The 21,526-nt window shown below is 42.7% G+C and overlaps 1 protein-coding gene and 1 non-coding gene across 3 annotated transcripts; one reads left to right on the top strand and one right to left on the bottom strand.

Moving 5' to 3' along the window:
* Nucleotides 1-948: 948 nt before the first annotated feature.
* LOC140851608 (exopolygalacturonase-like) lies at nt 949-5,617 on the top strand. 2 transcript variants are annotated; one of them, XM_073243540.1, is made up of 7 exons: nt 949-1,132; nt 2,016-2,156; nt 2,430-2,606; nt 3,227-3,516; nt 3,838-4,066; nt 4,185-4,251; nt 4,387-4,581. In XM_073243540.1, the coding sequence occupies exons 1-6, from the start codon at nt 995-997 to the stop codon at nt 4,224-4,226; spliced, it is 1,017 nt and encodes a 338-aa protein (XP_073099641.1). In that variant the 5' UTR covers nt 949-994; the 3' UTR covers nt 4,227-4,251; nt 4,387-4,581. The 2 variants fall into 2 exon arrangements, with proteins under 2 accessions (XP_073099641.1, XP_073099637.1); XM_073243536.1 differs by lacking the exons at nt 4,185-4,251; nt 4,387-4,581 and adding an exon at nt 5,091-5,617.
* A 5,766-nt stretch (nt 5,618-11,383) lies between these two features.
* On the bottom strand, nt 11,384-11,455 carry TRNAQ-CUG (transfer RNA glutamine (anticodon CUG)). The gene has a single exon. It is a non-coding gene; the product is annotated as a tRNA-Gln (tRNA).
* Between the last annotated feature and the right edge of the window lie 10,071 nt (nt 11,456-21,526).

The following is a 21,526-nucleotide window of genomic DNA, read 5'->3' as shown; positions in this document are numbered from 1 at the left end:
ATAATCACATTCCCTCTGCAATCATATTACTATAACAATATTACCTATATAATGCATCAAACACCACCTTAATTGCATGAGCACGTACATATAGCCCCGAGGATTTGTTGGGGGGGAGTGGGTGGAATTCTGCTCCATCACAAGTGAGCGCTGAAAAATTTGCCCATTCTTTCCAAAAATATATTGTCGATAATTTTATTCTTTTATTTCTATTTTATCCGACTATTAAAACAAAACTATTTAATGATCCTCGAGGCCCTGTTTAGAAGATCGTTCACCTCCACTGCAAGTTATCGTACATATCAGTCTTTGAAACTCTATTATACAACAAAATTTTGAGGGGCATGTTCAATGACTTCAAAGTGAATCTAGTTTTCATCTTTTTTTTGGGGGGGCTTAATGAAGTAAAAAACTTCCTCCAAATTTATTTTATTTTATTTTTGAATAACAAATGTAGGAAGAAAGATTCTTCCACCAGCTTTTATCAAACATGTATTATAGTATTACATTTACAATGACGGTGGTTGACGGGAAACTTCTCCCAAATTTATGAATCAAAGTTTAGAATGTAGGTCTCAAGATTTCATGATTCCTAGAGCAGTGCAACTTTGGTCCCCCATGGCTCAACAAAGCCATCCCATCACCTCTCACTTGCATCATTGATCTTGTTTAACTTTACAAATTAAGCAATTGGTTTCTTTCATTCATTCCCAGACATACATATCCAAGTGGACTGCAATAGCGAAAACACCGGTCAATCAATCAAAGGACTCTCTTAACGTGTGTGGTAGGAGATCCATGTGCTAAAATAGGACAGATGCCTCAACAAGCGATTGGAAACAGTCTACGGAAGTGGGGAAAGGAGGAAGTTATGGTAGTTGAAAAAACTCAAACCGGGACCCATCCCTTCCCTATGTTTAAGCCCACAACTCATTTAAAAGGAAAGGAAAAAGAAAAATAAAGAAAGAGAGCAAGGAAGCAGCAACACAAATAGATGAAGCTTTTATTCTTGCTTTCGTTGGTATGTTGTTACTCCATTGGCAATGCTGAAACCCAGAAATCATTAAGCTACTGGAACTTCAACGTTCTAGATTATGGTGCCCGAGCCAATGGCATTACTGACGATAGCAAGGTCTAAATCCTGTCTGCTTCTCTCTCTCTCTCTCTCACTCTAAAGAAACAAAAAAAAAGAAAATTGCTAGAATCATTAATGTTTAACTGTAATGAGTTTGTTAATAAACTTGCTTATGTTTGGTTTTTCGGATTGATTTGGTTGCATGACTTTGTCTCATCTGCTTTTCTATAGTATTTTCTCGCAATATGTGCTTGGTAGATCTTTTATTCTTTGATTTTAATACAATTGTTGTTTCTGAGTTATGATTCGATCATGATCCATGTTTTTTACTCTTTCTTTTCTTCTCCCTTCAACTCTTCTCTCATCCTTTTTTTTTTTTTAATAACAAAATTAAAATAACTAACGTTTAAGTTTTTCTTTTGCTTGATTCTTTTTGGAAGTATTTTGTTCTGCATGCCAGGAGGCCAATTTAAATTGAAGCTGAACCTTCCTTCATGATCCAACATAACGAGAAGATAATGTGATCTCAGCCATCTATTGAATGGACTTCAAAAACCGATCATCACATAGAAATCTATCTTCCAAATGTTACGGTTGTTGTCATTTATTTTTGTTTTAAAGACATAATGGCTTTTTTAATAAACTACAATGCTTCAAAACTTTTTGTTTGGAGAAAATATACTGTCCTTAATTCTAAAGTGAGAAACATTGCATCAAAGGTAGTCTTAGAACATCAAAAGCAAGGTAGCAATGTTTAAAACTAGGATTTGTTCTTGCTGTGCTAATTGTTTCCTTGTTGGTGATGGGTAAGCTGGCTTTTAATCAATTAGCTAAGGTACGACTCAGAACAACTTCTCATCGAGCTATGAGCTCATGGAGTGTAAATATGGTGGTTCTAATTGTGCCTTCTTCTCTTTGTTTTTACCTCCATCCAACTCAGGCATTCATGGCCGCATGGAAGGCAGCATGCGCAGCAGTTGGTGTGGTCAAGCTTCACATACCTGCAGGAACTTATCTTATTGGCCCTACTAAGTTTGCTGGTCCTTGCAAAAATGTTCACTCCCTTACAGTGAATATGAAGGCAAGTCACATATTAGAACTTGATTAAGATTAGTGAATTCAAAAATGATGGAACATTTGGTGCTATGTCTGATTAAATCTTGTTGGCATATGATGATCACATTAAGACTTCAGAAGCGGATCATATCTACTTTAGCTTGCCTGATTGCCCAACAACTTAATGCATCTTTATAAATTTGCTGATAGTTTGATTAGCATAGTGATAACCGAGCAATTTAATCTCCAATTATTTTTTGGCTCTTAATTTTGGTTGAGCATTGTGTGGTGCATACAGGGATACTTGAAGGCAACAACAGATTTGAGCCAGTATGTCACAGGTGACGATTGGGTGGAATTTGCATGGGTGGATAAGTTGATATTGACCGGAGGAGGGACTTTCGATGGCCAAGGAGCTGTATCATGGCCCTATAACAAGTGCCCTACAAATAAACATTGCAAAGTCCTCCCCACTGTAAACTCTCAAGCCTCATTTATCCTTTATCCTCTCTACGGTAGATCTAATACTTGCAACTCGAGCATATATAGTTACCACGTACACGTCCTTTCTAATTTGACAATTTTGCACAAAAGTAGAAATAATGTATGAAATCAAGCCAATCACATACTGGTGCATTTTAGAGCTTTAAAACTAGCTCACTGCATAAGGCAATTAGTATTTCCCAGCTAGTAGCTACTTCACCAAAAGTTTCACAGTGGAATAATGGCAGCGCCAGATTTTCTTTTGCCCGCATCAAGGAAGAATGAATAACTCTATATAGGCTTAGATTAATGAATATTCTAGACTAGAGTAGTACTTTCATGTTGCTACCCAAACTGCAGTAGCAAAATTTGTCCAGCCGTTGTCTTTTAGATGTAACACTTGCCCTCTGCATTTTAGGGTGAAGTATTTTTCTAAGACAAGCATTGTAGCATGAAGTTATAGCAGCTAGCTATCAATACTCATAATGGCCAGCATCATTAAGATCACAGATGTTGTAAAAACTGTAGAAGCTCTATAGTCCAAATTTGCTATTCAGCTCATCATCTAAACATGCTTAATCGTCATTTTGGTGATTATCTTGAGCATTTCAGTCGGTCAAGTTCGTTGCCACATCAAACACTCTGGTACAGAACATCAAATCCTTGAATAGCAAGTTCTTCCATATAGCTCTGGTTGGCTGCAAGAACTTCTGGGGCAAAAATATCCAGATCACCGCCCCTTCAAACAGCCCCAACACCGACGGAATTCACATTGAACGGAGCACAGGCGTAACTATATATAACTCGGTGATCGGAACTGGTGATGATTGTATCTCCATTGGACATAGTAACTCAGAAGTATTACTGAGTGGCATCAGTTGTGGACCAGGGCATGGGATCAGGTCAGTCCTCTTGAAGTTCTCCTGCTACAATATTATTATGTTCTGATTGAAATTTTTGATCCAATCCAAATGAGAACAGATCCTTGGATTAATCTTGGGTTTAAAATTTAGACCGATGTCATGCACTTCTATTTGACCCTCACCGGACCCCACAATGGTAGGAGCCTCGTGTACTAGGGTACCTCCTTTTTTTTGTTGTCCGGACTTTTATGGGTTAGATGTGGCCCAAGTAAGGTCTAGAACTGCTAAATGAGCTAAATTGTGCTGCCACAGCTGCTGCTAATATTGCTGATGCAGTTTCATTTTATATGGTCATTGCAGCATTGGGAGTTTAGGAAGATATCATAATGAAGGGGACGTCCGAGGACTCGTCATCAAAGATAGCACCCTTGCCGGGACTTCAAACGGTGTAAGGATCAAGACATGGGAGAACTCTCCAGGAACCAGTAAGGCTGTTAACATGACCTTTGAGAACATTGTCATGAACAGTGTTGCAAATCCCATCATCATTGACCAGATGTACTGCCCCTACAGCTCTTGTGCATCAGATGTAAGCAAGCTAACACAATCATGTCATGCAAAAATATGAGGGGCTCATATAATATTTTTTCCGCATATAGTGCTTAGAGCTTGATAATGCATGCATTTAAACAACAAAACTTGGCCAGGGCTTGGAGGAGATGGTCCGCTGTGGTTTCTCCTGTGAATAGGCTCTACTTATCTTTCCCTGCTACAGAAGAAGGCATTACTTAGTTTGACAATAAAATTGTGCAAAGTACTAAATCAATCATGACCAAAACAAAGCATGCCCTAGTTCTCTAGTTCATTTTACCTAGTTTTATGTTTGAGCTTGGTTTGGAAGCCCAAATTAAATCTGCGACCAAACTCGGGTAACAAGTAGAAACCAGAAAATAAGACAAGCTAGCTCAACTCACTCAAGCTTGCAAATTAGGCTCAACTGAATGGTTGCAACCCTCCATTTGGAGGAGTTTTTAGCTTCAAATCTAAGGAGGTGCTCCTCGGATGTTCTGATCTTAATAATTCTCAAATCATTTCTTTGAATAACTGGTGATGCCTCTACAATTTTGTCTTCCTTCAAAAAAGACATAACTAACTAAACAAAAATCCTAGACTCGCTAAAGCATCTCAAGCTACAATGCAAGGGTAGTTTAGTTCTCATAACTCTTGGTGATATTTAGTTTTAATTTATCGTGTAGATGAAACTCATAGGCAAGTTTTTGGTGCACACAATAATATGAGAAGCCCTCTGCCAGTGTTCCCTGATTCCTCTATCCTGAATTAGGTGGGACTGGTTCTTAGGTCTCTGACAGAGCACAAAGTCATCATCAATGAATAAACTTTACCAGTGAACTCTAACAAGAACATTCTGATGCAATCCTATTATGACATTGCCCTACTTTAGATTTGGTGCTGTTTCCTATCTTAAGCCAGAAGAACATAAACTAATATGAGCAGTGAGTTTAGCTAAATCTTTCCTAACGTTCACCCTAAGAAAAATAAATTAAAATCAACACACAAAAACAATAGCAATGAGTGTATGTGATTGAATGCAGGCACCATCTGGGGTGATTCTGAGTGACATCTTCTTCCGGAACATAAGAGGGACGTCGACGACTCCGGTGGCGGTGACCCTCAGGTGCAGCAGAGGAGTGCCATGCAAGAACGTCAATCTCCAAGACGTCAACCTCAAGTACGTTGGCCAGCTTCCGGCCACTGCCTCGTGCATGAACGTCAAAGCAAGCTACAGCGGGACCCAAATCCCCCCACCTTGCCGCTAGGCAAACCGACCCAAAACTTAGCTAATTGGCCCCCTTGGGGCTCGTTGAACTCATTGAAGCCATTCTTCCTGGCCTCCATCTAAGGCTGGGTTACATTCTTTCCTGTGGGTTGTAACCATCTTACCATCAAGCATGAGTAATTTGTTTTTGGATTATATTTACAGGCTGTGGAAATCCGGGGACTGAGTAATTTGTTTTTGGATGGATTATATTGAGAGGTGGCTCTGGTTGAACCGCCATTCTTTCTGTGGTTATCTTTCTTTCTTTGTATTTTTTGGGAACAATGTTGTTATCTTTGTTTAGTTGTGGGATTTTGATTTGTTTTGAACATGTTCAGGCACGACAGTGATCCCTATGGATGTCTATCAATGCCATGAATGCTCATAGTTTTGGTTGATTGATAGATGATGGCTATGATAACGATACAGGGAGACATTAAAGTTGGAGCAACATATCTCAATGCAAGTGAAATAATATGTGGAGATAACTATCAAAAGAAGTCGAGACAGGATTCTCTCAATCTTGGTCTCCAAGTATGATGGTGTAGCTCACGAGTCATCATAACCATCCCACGATCAGATGGTCGAGCGCAGACCAGAATGGAGAGAATCTTAATCAAAGAAGGTTCAGCGGATGATTGCTAAGTGAAATGAACGCTTTTTCTGGAAATTATTAAGTGGACCAGGTCTAGTTCGCAATTTTTTACCTTATACCACCCCTTGCACGTGGAAATCTGTACGCTACCTAATAGTAGAAGCCGGACCGAAGTTCTCGACTTGTATCCCAAGAACGGCTCACATGTGCTGTTTCCCCAAGACTCGACTAGGGATGCTTCCTATCAAGTCTCCAAATGTAAAACCAACACACATCTACTAGCATAGCAACTTGCTTTTATTTAGCACATAACATGAATCTGCAAGGACTCAACTCCTAAACCACCATGTATATAGGAGGAAAGCTCCCTACCTTTTTTTTTTTTTTTTGGATAAATTGAAAAAATTAAACCACATAAGAATAAATACATCAATAAAAAATTAGAATCAGCAAATAAAATATCCAATAATAAAATAGAAAGATCTATCGAAAACTCCCATAACGTAGTTTCTACGTGATGAACCGGGTACAAGATGCTATCCAATCTAGAAGTGTAATTGAGCTGAGTCGAGTCAAGTAGCTGAAAGCTCGACTTGATTCGACTTAAATATTCAAACTTAAAACTTGACTCGAGATCGATCATGCCTTAATATCTCAAACTTGAGCTCGACTTGATGAAAAATAAACAAAATTTGTGATCGACTCGATTCGAATATCAACCGAGCTATACTCAAGCTCGAGATCGAGCTCGAACCTTAATCTCCTAATATATATATATATATATATATATATATATATATATATATATATATATATATATATATATATATATCCTCTCTAATATCCTTCCAATATCCTCTCTAATTCCGGGATGCCTTAACTTCAGTTTTTCAAACTCGAGAAAAGTAACGGTTGTTTTTCAATTTTTTGCAAACTTCAAGGGCTAGTTGGATGGTAATCCCAACCAGATTGACGGTTATAGGGATGACAGATACTATGGTTGATCCGGTAAGACCAATGAGAAGCCAAAGCGTGCAAATGAGGCTTATACATTAGCTATCCAAGATATAGATACATTAGTTCTTTACTTTTTCCCTTGCCTTACCATTACTAGTGTATCAAGTGGCATCTCTGACCAATTGACATACCCCATAGAATCTTGCTTAAATGAATATGACTTGATGTAAGAACTCTAATAAGAATAATTGGTGTTGCCTAACTTTCCGATTGTAGGAAATAATAGTTTATCAATAAAAATCTCAATGGATAAGATTCGCTTCCTTAAAGACACAATGAACTAGAGGTGAAAATGAATTCAGTCGCTTGCGAGCTATTCGAGCTCGACTTGAGTTGGTTATTATCGAGCTCGAGTAGTTTGAATAGTTTTTTGATCGAGCTCGAGTAGCAAGATATTTGGCTCGAAAGCTCGTAAGCTTATTTGAATTTATATATATATTAATAATATTAATTTTATTTACAATATATATTAATATATATATTATTAGTAAATTAAGATTCAATTTAAAATTCAAATATGATTCAGCTGATATTCGAATCGAGTCGAGTCGATTACGAATTTTGACTATTTTTTATCGAGCCGAGTTGGAGCTTGGGATATTAAGCTTCGGTCGATTGCAAATCGAATATCAGATCGAGTATTTTGAGTCGAATCAAGTTTGAGTTTTCAGTCACTCAACTCGGTTCAACTCAATTGCATCCCTACAATAAACTATAAATAGGGTGTAATATTCGGCCCATTTGGGCCCTGGACCAAGCCCAAACCATCAAAGTCCATATGAAAAAAAAAATCTAGAAGAAGACTCCCGTTGGAGTCTTCTTCTTCTTCCCTGTGCCCGATCAGGAGAAGGACTCCTGGGGCCACTAGGAATCCTAGGAAGACCTCTATAAAATCACCTTTCCCTCCTCCATGGCTAGCCAGGATGAGCACCAGATTTCTCTTCTTATTTTTCTTAATTTTTTTCATTGAAGCTGTGGTTGTTCTCATCGTGTTCATCTTAAATTTTCGTCGGAGACCTCATCGGAGTCGAAAGATAAGCCCCGACCCTCCTTCCTCTCTTCCTTCCCCTCCTTCCCATGGCTTTGTCCACCCTCATCGGTCGTCGGGTTCGTCGGGAAACCCACAAAACCATAAGGCCCTATTTTGCTATGTTCGGTCGGGTCATCTTCCTCTCTTTTTCGACCACCGGTGCCGTCATTTGCGACGTCTCACTCTTAGGTTTGGATCCCCACCTCTCTACCTATCTTCTCCGAAGGTCATGGCCGTCGGTGATTGGCCAATGTCCAGAGAAATTTAAGGAAATGGGGGTGGTCCCTTGTTTTTTCGATCTTTTCTTTATTTCTCACCGACCGAACCATACCGTCGGCCATTTCTTACCCCATCATCGTCGATCACCACTGCCAGACTTTCGGCCGTGCCGCAGCATCTCATCGGAGCACAAGCCACCCTCTTCCCCTCTCGTGTCCCTCCTATGTTTGGCCAGGAAAAGAGAGAGAGAAGATAAAAGAAAGAAGAAAATGGGAAAAAGAGAAGAAGAAGAAAAAAAAAAGAAAAGAAAAAGAAAAAGAAGAAAAAGGAAAACAAAAAAAAAGAAAAGAAAAGAAAAAAAAAGAAGAGAAGAAAATGAGAGAGAGTTCTCTCTCTTTCTTCTCTCTCTCTACCTTCTCTCTCCACTTTTTCTCTATAGATTCTCTCTTTATTTTCTCTCTCTAGACTTTTTATCTCTCTTTATGGATTTTGTCTCTCTAGGATCTTTCTATTCTCTCTCTTTCTTTCTCTAATTGCATCACAGATCCTAGGACAAATTTGAGATAAAAATAAGATGACCTAAAATCGCTTCGAAATTTATGCAGTAGGTTGGATCTCAATCCGATCCTTATTCAAAATTTATAGCATTTGATTATAGTTAATTCATATTGAATCACCCTGATATGACCTCTGATAATCTTGATCATGATTGCCTCATCTGAAAGATACGAAGATTCTCTCTCCACTTTCTTTCTCTACTTCTCTCTCTAAATTTTTTTTTCTTTTTATGAGTTTTCTCTCTCTAGAAGTCTTATGGACCAATGGAGGGTCCAGATACTTAGACAAATTTCAATCTTGATTAATCCTAGAAGAGGTCCTAGATTTATATTATTAGGATCGTTTATCTGTAATTTCTCAATATATGATTTTTATGTTTGATCATGGTCACGTAGAGATGCGACTGTCTGGATAAGATATTAAGCAGAATATCTTGTTTTCGAAATTCATAAATCAAAGAGTTTGTTGATTCTGTATTTAGATCGATCACCGATAGATGTAAGAATCTCTGTACATTATTTTATCGTTGGTATTGTATCATTGATTTTACATCGTTGAATTCATGATCGATGATTTTACTATGCCTGAGACATCATTATTTGCTTATGCGACTTTTAAGCATGAGTATGTTATGTCAATATATATGTATCAGTGATTGATGGCATGATTATATAGGTATGATATATTTATTTTGATTACACTGCAAATTAAAATTGATTAATGAAATCAATGTATTATAATTTTATGAAAATAAAAAACAGAGATATTGTTTGGACTAGCCTCGTCATATGGAACAGCTCGTCAGGAGCTTATGCCTGAGACAACCTGCTAAGAGCTTATGCCTGGGATAGGCTTATACGTGGATCAGTTGGCCAGGAGCTCATGTCTGGGACAGCCCCCATGGACTTATACGTGGATCAATCGGTCAGAAGCTCATGCCTGGACAGTCCGTCAGGAGCTTATACTTGGGACAGCCCTCATGGGCTTATATATAGATTAGCCGGCCAAGAGCTCATACTTGGGACAGCCCGTCAGGAGCTTATGCTTGAGACAGCCTTAAAAGGCTTATGAGTGAAAATTTGATCGAATGGAGACTGAAGTATAGTCTTAGTTAGTCCAAAGCCAGAAAGAAAAAAAGTTAAAGATCATATGATTATGAAAGAGAAATAGAAGACAAGACATGAAACTAATGCTGAATAAATGTGTTTCATCCGTTAATATATGATGATGCATCTCTTTTGACAAAACAGATAGTTTATGGATATTTGCACTATTCTGGATATTGAACATGAGATTTTATGTTTTATTGCTTATCTTTATTTTCAGATTATATTATTATATTGGTGTGATATATGGGATTCTTATCGGGCTGCAAAGCTCATACTCCTCCATTTCTCTTTTTCTTCTCAGAGTTACAGGATGCTCATGATTGACTATGATATAGATTTGCAAGTGGACGGATGCATAAATAGAGTGTCATTGATATCTGATCAGAGGATTGAAGGAATTTAATTTGTAATTATATAAGTTTTACTAATTATGATTGAAATTAAACATTATGGATGTTGAGGTGGTAATAAATTATTTTAGATCTTACATATTCTTTAGAGCTTGTTCTAAAAAGTGTGCGGCCATCACGTATCCGACCCGAATGTTGGATTCGAGGTGTGACATAGAGTCCAAATATACTAATCATTGGGCATAACAAATTACGAGAAACTCTATAATTACAAATGCAATAAATCTACGTCGCTCAAAACAGTTGCTTTGAAAAAAAAAAAAAAAAAAAAAACTCAACTCGGATACCATATAAAATATTCCACGTAACTCTGCCATCATGTAGAAAATCTACACCCTGTCTAATAGTAAAAGCCAGATCAAAGTTTTCCGCTTCGATCCCAAAAATGACTTGTAGCTGCTCTCCCTCCCCAAGACTCAACAATGGATGCCGCTCCACTATGAGGACGCCTATCATGACTCTCCAAATATAAAATCTACACATACCAACTTCTAATAGCGTAGCACTTAATACTTTTATATAGCATGTAACTTGAATCTACTAGGACTCTTAACTCCTAACATCATGCATACAAGGCGAAAGCTCTCTATTTTTCCAGGTCGCCCGCAGTCCAACACAGAGGCCAAGACTCCTTTTAAACCAGAAAAACCTAACGATAATGAGGACAAAAATCCAACCTAGACTAATAAGCACCATTTGGTACCGTAACCCAGGTAGGCCTACTTCATCTAGGACTCCAATTCTATGTAAAACACCATATCATTCTAACTCAAATTCAAGTTCATTTTTGTCCAACTAGAATAGAACAAGAACAGAAAATTAACTAGGAATGCTTAAAGGTTAACTAACCATGACACAATTCAAGTATGACTTGACTGTGCAATGACTCTCCCTCCAATTAGAATCAAACTCCCATCCTCTTGTGGGTGATGCCATCTGACTAGGTGGTTAAATGAATGCATATTTATTGATAGCGTAGTTTGAAAAAATTTGTTGTTTTAGAATAAAAGCAAATGACTCTAATCATTTTGTTTTGTTGTTTGTTATGGTTAATAATCACCCAGGTCAAATACTCGGGACATGCCTTTCACTCCATCCAAAATGACCAAAAAAAAACAAAAAAGAAGAAGAAGGTCCCACCGAGATTTGAACTCGGGTTACTGGATTCAGAGTCCAATGTCCTAACCACTAGACCATGGGACCATGTTATTTATCAAATTTAATCTAATTATTATAAACATGAGATCTAAGCTACTCCAACATCCTGGTTTAGCTAAACTATTTACTGCTGGAAACCCGTAGGTAAACCGTGTTTTTAGCAGCCCAAATATCAAGTTTGCATCAAAATTAATTCCACCTAATTAAAAATTAGAAAAAGAAAAGGATAGTCAAAGGCTCTTGAAACAAATCAAAGCAAGTATATGGAACTGTTTTGGTTCAAGATCTTCGAAACTCCTCTTGTCCTTACCATACTTAAATGCACCCTGTTCATATTAACTCCTAGCATGCTAACGAAACTAAAAATATCTTTTTCCAACTTCTTTTAATTGAACCTCTTGCTCCATTTGGCAAACAGAAAAAACAATTTTTTTTCAAGGCATTCTTTAGTTAATTTCCTTTACTGAATTCACATATTTGAAGCAAAGAAATAATCCAAAAGCCACACAAGCCATTACACATTAGCAATAGACATAAATTTGCAATACCTTCTTAGCATCCTTCTGGATGTATCTTTCAACTTTTGATTTTCTTTGTCTTGTCATGCTAGCTAGTCACTGAGATAATTAATTATCTACTAAATATAATTCATGACCTACATCTGTAGCAAGAAAGGAACATCCCTTCAAGTTCTAATCTCTTCATCATTTCATCCTAGTACTTTGGGTCTAGAAACCATGTTATGCCCGTTCACCTTGACACGCGCCCAAAGGCCCCCAGCACCATTTCAAGCCCGAAGTTTGGACCCTTATCTGATCCATGTACCTTATGGGCGAGTTGCAGATATATATTAACCTAGGATTTTGGTCAGGCTCTGGATTTCTGAACCATTCTAAGTTAATATGAACCTGATTTAGTCAAAAAATGAATAGAATCCATAACACTCAGATTAGTGACGTAGCGAACCAAGTCGTTCCAAGCCTACATCTAATTTTAAGGGGTCTATATTTTGCGTTCCATTGGATTTCAATTGGATTTTGTCTGACTAAGAGATAGCTCAACTATATATTTGCAGCCGTAGCCACCATGCCACTTGGAGTCTACCTGGTGCATGCTTTGGATTTTTCCTTTTGCTCTCTTGACCTGTGTATGCTTGACTGTTCAGCTACATTAATGAGCAGTACTCATTTACCAAAAAAAAAAAACTCTCTTGACCAATTGTGACCAAACACCTTCTAGATTACGTTATTTAAACCTTATATAATTTACATAATCAGTTATCTCTTTGATGCTTTAGATATTTTATATTAATAGCCGATGATAGTTTCTGATGACATATGAATGCTGATGTTATTAAGAACGATGATAATCCAAAATGACACATTTGTTGTCCTCTGTGCTTCCCGGGAGAGAGAGTAAAACTAGCATGAACTGACTGACAATTAGTTCGAAACAATAAAATTAGGATGGATATGGGTTGGGCGTGATTTAATTTGGTCAATTTCCAAACCAACCTAACCCGGCTAACCATAACCTACTCCACTTGACCAATCAAAATCAACCTCACATGACTCTTATGATTATGGAGACTCTTTTTTCTTTTTAAAACATGCAATTGATATTAGATGAAACCTGCTACTCTTAAAATTTCACACCAATATCATGATGCAGTCCAACCCAACCAAATTTGGTTAAAACTCTACCCTCTAACTCATAAATTAAACATGAATTTTTGTGGTTTAGTTTTAAGCTAAACAATTTAGTTTGGTTCCACCTTAAATTAAAAATTTTTCATCCCAAACCTAATCTAAATAGAGTTTGATTGGATCAAATCAGCTAAATCCATTTTTATTAGAAATATAAAAAAAATGACATTATTTCAGATTGAACTCTAACCTTGCGAACATTGATCGGAACAAATGCCCTTCAATCATCAAGCAAGTAAAAGACAGTCCAGGGCATACTAGTTAAATGATGAAAATGCTCATGAATATTCTTCTAAACCAAGATTTATTATTATTATTATTTTTACCATTTATTTCATTATTATACCCATCTTAAGCTTAAGTCTCAACACAAAACCCTCTAGAAAGGTGAGGCATTGACTTAGAATTTTCAAAGTTCTCCAATTACCCTTTTCTTTTTATTTTGCTTCTTGATCAAGAGAACAACGACAGCCATCAAATTCAACGTCCGCATCTTTTAGTGAGCTCAGTGGATACATTAATGAATAAAATATCAACAAAATCCAGGGTCCCAAAAATTTCCTGTTGTGGTTACTTCCAAGACGCCACCAAAGTTCGCTGCCCGGTCGTCAGCTATGCGTGCATCGTATTTGCTTATATGTATCTATGTATATATGTATAACCTCTCATTCCACTCTCAACTCTACCTTCACGTCATAAATTTATCTACCGCCAGCCATAATAAGCTCGAAATCATACTAGCACTCTCTTCATTTTACCCAAATTGTTTCTCGAAAGAAAAGAAGGGTTACCGTCCAAACAGCACCATGAGGATGTTCTTGCACCATCAATCAATTTAAAATCACTTCACGCAAGTAGGGGGAACCTCGTCTTTAGTTCTTTAGTCAAAGTTTAGTGGCCAGAAGACCTCTTTTTTCAATAGATTCGTTTGTCTCGTCTCTAATGGTAAGCATCAATATTCCTCTATGATTCATAAAATTAATGGACTCCACACGCACCCTAACAATCTCCTACTCGGATCCCTCCAGAATTCGTCGCATTGACTTGGAGCCTAGCCAGGGACACTCTGTGTGAGACGAAAAGACCCCAAGAACCCGACTACCTGCCCCCAAGCCAAGTGGACGGAAAGACCAGCCCAAACACAAGCCGGTAGCAACACGACAAAACCAATCCCTTCCGGTGAAGACCAAGACTTCTCTCCCACTCACGCAACTACCAAGCACCGGTACAAGCTCCTTGCAGCATGACACTGACCCACCGATGTCCATACAAAACGGTGTCCATTTCTACGCGTCAACCGGCAAGGCGGTCGACACCATTATAGATGCTCTGATCCAAGGTCGATTTCGATATTTTTAGAATATGAGATTAAATAAAAAAAAAATAAGATCTTTTCTATTAAAAATTAATATATTTTAGATATTAATTATTGGGTGTAAAACCCCCAGCCGAAGTTCATGTCAGGAGTGACCCCTCGGGGATTCTACAGAAAAACTTCGTCCGAACTCCTACGAGGGTCGGACTTCGTCCCCAACTTCGCTGCAGGCAAACTTCGTCCGGACTCCTACGGGAGCCGGACTCCGTCTCCAACTTCGGTTGCAGGCAAACTTCGTCCGGACTCCGTCTCCAACTTCGGCTGCAGGCAAACTTCGTCCGGACTCCTACGGGGGCCGGACTTCGTCCCCAACTTTGGCTGCAGGCAAACTTCGTTCGGACTCCTATGAGAGCCGGACTCCGTCTCCAACTTCGGTTGCAGGCAAACTTCGTCCGGACTCCTACGGGATCCGGACTCCGTCTCCAACTTCGGCTGCAGGCAAACTTCGTCCGGACTCCTACGGGAGCCGAACTCCGTCTCCAACTTCAACTACAGGTCAACTTCGTCCGGACTCCTACGAGAGTCGGACTCCGTCTCCAACTTCTACTGCAGGTAAACTTCATCCAAACTCCTACGGGAGCCGGACTCCGTCTCCAATTTCAACTGCAGGTAAACTTCATCCGAACTCCTACGGAAGCCGGACTCCGTCTCCAACTCCAACTGCAGACAAACTTCGTCCGGACTCCTACGGGAGTCGGACTTCGTCCCCAACTCCGACTGCAGGAAGACCTCATCCGAGCTCCTACGAGAGCCGGACTTCGCCTCCGACTCCAGCTACAGGTAGGATTTATCCGGGCTCCCACGGGAGCCGGACTTTCGCCCTGAATTCCTGCTGAAGGTCTCGGCCGAGGTTCCTCGACAAATGATCCCCATCCGGGCTTCCGTGGAAATCAGACTCCAACCGAACTTCAGCCGACAAGTCTGGACCCCCTGGCAGGGCGTAGTAACGGCCACGACTCTGCTCCACTCCCTGCAGCGGATCCTACGCGGCTCCATTACTCCCTGGCAGGCCGCAGTAACGGCCACAATTCTGCTCCACTCCCTGCGGTGGATCCTGTGCGGTTCCACCACTCCCTGACGAGTCACGATAATGGATGCCGCTCCACTCCCCGCAACTGATTCCACGTGGCGAGCCATGGTGACAGCCACGACTCCACCCCATTACTCTTCATGATAAATTCCTTCTAGCCCCATACAGCCCACGATGAGGCGATCATAAATAGTCGCTATCAATCCGCTGCTCCCCCCGTCTATAAAAGGGGACCCCAGATATGTTATTCTCTAAGCTCTCTTTTTTACCTAGAAACTCTGCTAAAATTTCCGTTCGAGCACTCCATTCTTGTTGAGGCAGAGAACTGACTTGAGCGTCGGAGGGTCTTGTCGGAGCAACTCCACCTCCGGTTTAGACTTCTTTTGCAAGTCCCGGCAGTGACCGCGACTCCCTCGACTCTAGCCTCTCCGACGCAGACGGATTTTTGCACCAACAGGATTGGCGCTAGAAGGAGGGCTGAACCTTCACAGTACCCTTGTTCTTAAAAGAGCGCTCAATGGGACCACCTCTGGTCATCTTCTCCGACATCCACTCCTCCTTCCCCCACTGGATCCTCGCCCGATGCCTTCTCGCGAAGCCTCCACACGGTGACCCACGGCTTCCGCGGCTAGATCTCAGGCTCCGATCTCGCCTCTGGTTTCCCAAGCCCCACATCCTCCGACAACGGTCGCCGGCATGGAGCGGTCGGACAATCGGCCTCCGACGGATTTTGCCAACACCATCTCGGGAGGATCCCGGCAGGAAGCAACCAACGTACTGGCCGTACCCCCCAAGCGACAAAAGATTGAGGAGCCCATAACCTTTACTGAAGAAGATGCTCAGGGAGTCCAATTCCCTCATAACGACGCGGTTGTAGTTTCCTTGAATATAGCAAATTACGACGTCCACCGCATTCTTGTCGACAATGAAAGTTCGGCCGACATTTTGTTCTATGATGCCTTTTCAAGAATGTCCATCCTTGACGGCCATTTGAGGCCGATTACCTCCCCTCTAGTAGGGTTTACCGGCGACGCTGTCCCGGTGGAGGGAGTGATGACTTTGACTGTAGCTGCGGGTCGATATCCAAGACAATCTAGGGCTCTAGTGAATTTCCTGGTGGTGAAGGCGTCGTCAGCCTACAACGCAATCCTCTGCCGACCTGGCCTCAATGCTCTCCGAGCCATCGTGTCAACTTTCCATTTGAAGTTGAAATTCTCTACCAACCAAGGGATCGGAGAGATCAGAGGAGACCAAGCCCTGGCCAGACACTGCTACAACATAGCCTTGCAAAGAAGCGACCAATCTGACCCCTATCCGGTTGAGGGCTGGATGCTCGCGACGACCTCACTGAAGAGAGGGGCGGCCCAATCGAAGATCTGGTACCGATCCCTTTGAACGACGGAAATGCGGAGCATGTGGCGATGATCGGCTCCAACCTGGGGGAAGAGGTGCGGACGCGTCTCATCGATTTTCTACGAAAGAATGCGGACGTCTTCGCTTGGATTCCGGCAGACATGCCGGGGATCGACACGGAAGTCATGGAGCACCATCTAGCCGTCGATCCAAAGCATCGACCGACGAAAGAAAAAATCCGAGGTCATGCACCAGAGAGGCAGAAGGCGATAGCCGAGGAAGTGGACAAACTCCTGAAAGCCAGATTCATTAGAGAAGTCAATTATCCTGATTGGATTTCCAACGTTGTCCTAGTCAAAAAGGCAAACGGCAAGTGGAGGATGTGCATAGACTTCAAAAAGTTGAATAAAGCCTGCCCAAAGGACAGCTACCCCCTATCCAGAATTGATCAACTGGTGGATGCGACCTCGGGCCATGAGCTCCTCACCTTCATGGATGCATTCTCCGGCTATAATCAAATCAGGATGGTGCCGGAAGATGAAGAAAAGACTGCTTTCATTACTAACCGTGGCCTTTACTGTTACAGGGTCATGCCTTTCGGCCTCAAAAATGCAGGCGCAACCTACCAGCGGTTGGTGAACAAAATCTTCAAGGAGCAGATCGGCCGCAACATGGAGGTCTACGTGGACGACATGCTCGTAAAAAGTAAATCTTCCATGAATCACGTCGCCGACCTCGAGGAGATCTTTAGCGCCCTCCAGAAATATAAAATGAAGCTGAACCTGACTAAATGTGCTTTCGGAGTGACCTCCAGAAAGTTCCTGGGCTTCATGGTATCGGGGCGCGGAATTGAGGCCAATCCGAAGAAAATTCGCGCCATCCAGGAGATGGCCGCCCCAAAGTCGATAAAAGAGGTTCAGCGCCTTACAGGGAGGGTAGCAGCCCTGAATCGCTTCGTCGCAAGGTCAGCCGAACGGTGCTTACCCTTCTTCCAAACCCTCAAACAGCCGAAGAACTTCTGTTGGACCTCTGAGTGCCAACAAGCATTCGAAGAACTAAGGAGCTACCTTGGCTCACCTCCGCTGTTGGCAAAGCCAGAGCCTGGAGAGGAACTGTTTTTATACCTGGCGGTCTCTCCCATGGCTCTCACGGTAGTCCTTGTCAAAGAAGAAGCAAAAGTCCAACGGCCGATCTACTACGTCAGTCGCGCGTTGAGAGACGCCGAGACCAGGTATACTAAATTAGAAAAACTGACTTACGCCTTGTTGATTGTAGCCCGGAGGCTCCGACCCTACTTTCAAAGGCACACCATAACGCTGCTCACCGACCAACCGATCAAGACGATTATTCTACACCGGGCGGATACCTCCGGGAGGATGGCAAAATGGGCGATCGAGCTCATAGAATTCGACATCAACTATCGACCCAGGCCAGCAGTGAAGGCTCAGATATTGGCAGATTTCATAGTGGAGTGTACTATCCCAGAGGAGGCCGAACCTGAACAATGTGAAATTGACGGCCTGAAGTCCCAACCGAACTCTCCCAAAGAAGAAGCAGATCCCTCTGGTTGCTTTTGGGCCCTGTACGTGGACGGGTCTTCCAACATGTCAGGCGCAGGCGCGGGCTTGATCTTGATCAGTCCAGAGGGAGTCGTCGCAGAGTATGCTCTGCGCTTGGAGTTCTCCGCAACAAACAATGGAACAGAATATGAAGCTTTGATTGCAGGACTGAGGATCGCCAAAGAGCTGGGGATAGATCGGCTCCAGGTCCACAGCGACTCTCAACTAGTAGTGGGATAAGTCAACGGAAACTACGAAGCACGGGAGGACAGCATGGCTAAATATCTTGAAAAGGTAAAGGAGCTCGTCTCCGCCTTCAGTAGCTTCAACATCAGGCAGATTTCAAGGTTGGAAAATACCAGGGCCGACCTTCTCTCCAAGCTGGCAATGCTGGCTCCGGCCGAATTGCCCAAGGGTGCTCTCTTTGAAGTTCTAAAGTGCCCGAGTACGGAAGAATCGCGGCCCATGATGGAAATTGACCACGAACCCAACTGGATCGACCCACTGATAACCTATCTCAGAGATGGGGTTCTCCCCAGGACTCAAAAGAGGCTCGGAAGCTCAAAAATCAAGCCTCCCGATACATCCTTTATGAGGGCAAGTTGTACAAGAGATCATACTCTTTGCCCCTTTTGAAATGTCTCCGGCCTTCGAAAGCTGACTACGCCTTGTGGGAGGTGCATGAAGGAATCTACGGAAGCCATCTGGGGGCTAGATCTTTATCCCACAAGTTGCTTCGCCAAGGATATTACTGGCCGACGATGCATCATGACTCGATTGAATACGTCAGAAAGTGTGATCGATGCCAGAGATATGCCAACATCCAGAGACAACCCGCCACCGAGCTTACACCCTTGAGTGCCCCATGGCCTTTTGTGCAATGGGGGATGGACATCCTTGGACCCTTTCCCGTGGCGTCGGGGCAGAGGAAGTTTTTTCTGGTAGCGATTGACTACTTCACCAAATGGGTTGAAGCCGAACCACTGGCAAAAATCACAGAAGCAAAAGTGCAAGATTTCGTCTGGAAGTCAATCGTATGCAGGTTTGGTCTGCCAAAGACCCTAATCACTGATAATGGGCGGCAATTCATGGGAGCAAGATTCGTCGAATTCTGTGAAGATCTAAACATCTCCCACAACTTCACATCAGTAGCCCATCCTCAGGCGAACGGCGAAGCTGAAGTGACCAACAGAACCCTGCTGCAGGGGATCAAGACAAGGCTTGAAAAGGCAAAGGGAACTTGGGCAGACGAACTTTATCATGTGCTGTGGACGTATCGAACTACCCAAAGACTGCCCATGGGGGAGACCCTCTTTGCTTTAGCCTAACGGAAAGGAGGTCGTCATCCCAATTGAGTTTAAACTCCCGTCGGCACGGGTCGTGGCATTCAACGAACATCATAATTCGCAAGGTCTTAAAGCCAACCTTGACTTGCTGGAAGAAAAGCGGGAGGTAGCTCAAGTTCGGATGGCAGCCTACAGATAGAAAGTCGTCCGCTATTACAATTCTCGGGTCAAGAATAAAGCCTTTAGAGCAGGAGATCTAGTGCTTCGACGAGCCGCTGTCTCGCAACCTCAGGATCGAGGGAAACTCGCCCCAAACTGGGAAGGCCTGTATGAGGTCAAAGAAGTAGTCTGGCCCAGAACTTATTACCTCAAGGAGCTCGGAGGAGCAGACCTCCCACGACCATGGAGCTCGAAAAACATATGAATGTATTACCGATAACTTTGTTTTAAATAAAAGTTGCATATCTACATGTCTCCTCTCTTGGCACTAGCTTATATCGACAGGGCAGTCAAAACAAACTGTGTCGGAAGCAGGAGGAGAACTTCATCTCGACAAAGTCGAAGGCCTGGTTCTCTTTAGACCGGATGGGGGGAGAGGCCCTGCAATGCCCATATGCGCCCCCACAGCCCTGTTAGGGACAGGAGGAGAACCTCGCCCTAACTTGAGCAAAGTCGAAGGCCTGATTCTCTTTAGACCGGATGGGGGGAGAGGCCCTGCAACGCCCATATGCACCCCCACAGCCCTGTTAGGGACAGGAGGAGAACCTCGCCTTAATTTGAGCAAAGTCGAAGGCCCGGTTCTCTTTAGACCGGATGGGGGGAGAGGCCCTGCAACGCCCATATGTGCCCCCACAGCCCTGTTAGGGACAGGAGGAGAACCTTGCCCTAACTTGAGCAAAGTCGAAGGCCCGGTTCTCTTTAGACCGGATGGGGGGAGAGGCCCTGCAACGCCCATATGCGCCCCCACAGCCCTGTTAGGGACAGGAGGAGAATCTCGCCCTAACTTGAGCAAAGTCGAAGGCCCGATTCTCTTTAGACCGGATGGGGGGAGAGGCCCTGCAACACCCATATGCGCCCCCACAGCCTTGTTAGGGACAGGAAGAGAACCTCGCCCTAACTTGAGCAAAATCGAAGGCCCGGTTCTCTTTAGACCGGATGGGGGGAGAGGCCCTGCAACGCCCATATGCGCCTCCACAGCCCTGTTAGGGACAAGAGGAGAACCTCACCCTAACTTGAGCAATGTCGAAAGCCCGGTTACACCTAGACCGGATGGGGGGAAGGGCCCAGCAACGCCCATATGTGCCCCTACAGCCGTATTAGAGACAGGAGAAGAACCTCGTCCTAACCAGAGCTGAAACCTGTTACGACAGAAATAGGGGAAGAACCTCACCCCGACATCAATTAAGGTCTGGTCATTCGAGACCAGATGAGAAAAAAGAGACCTTCCCAGTGACCCCTTCGCAATAAGACTCTGTCCCGACTCCTACGGGAGCCGGACTTCGCCCTCGACTTTGATCGCAAGAAGACTCCGTCCGGACTCTTACGGGAGCCAGATTTCGTCCCCGACTTCGAAAGCTGGTAAGCTCCGTTCGGACTCCTACAGGAGCTGGATTTCGCCTCTGACTTCAATTGCAGGTAGACTCCGTCCGGACTCCCACGGGAGCCGGACTTCGCTCCGACTTCACCTATGGGAGCCGAATTCCCGCAGCCCCACCAAGAGCAGAGGAAAAAATCCCACTCAAAAAAAAGGAAAGAGGGGTTAAAAAGGAAAGCGATGGACTACGTCAGCGATGAATGGAAAACAAAC

This window comes from Elaeis guineensis, chromosome 1 (genome assembly GCF_000442705.2).
Source record: "Elaeis guineensis isolate ETL-2024a chromosome 1, EG11, whole genome shotgun sequence".
NCBI lineage: Eukaryota > Viridiplantae > Streptophyta > Magnoliopsida > Arecales > Arecaceae > Elaeis > Elaeis guineensis.
The sequence above is the reverse complement of the archived record's forward strand: the minus strand, read 5'-3'. Positions and strand labels throughout refer to the sequence as shown.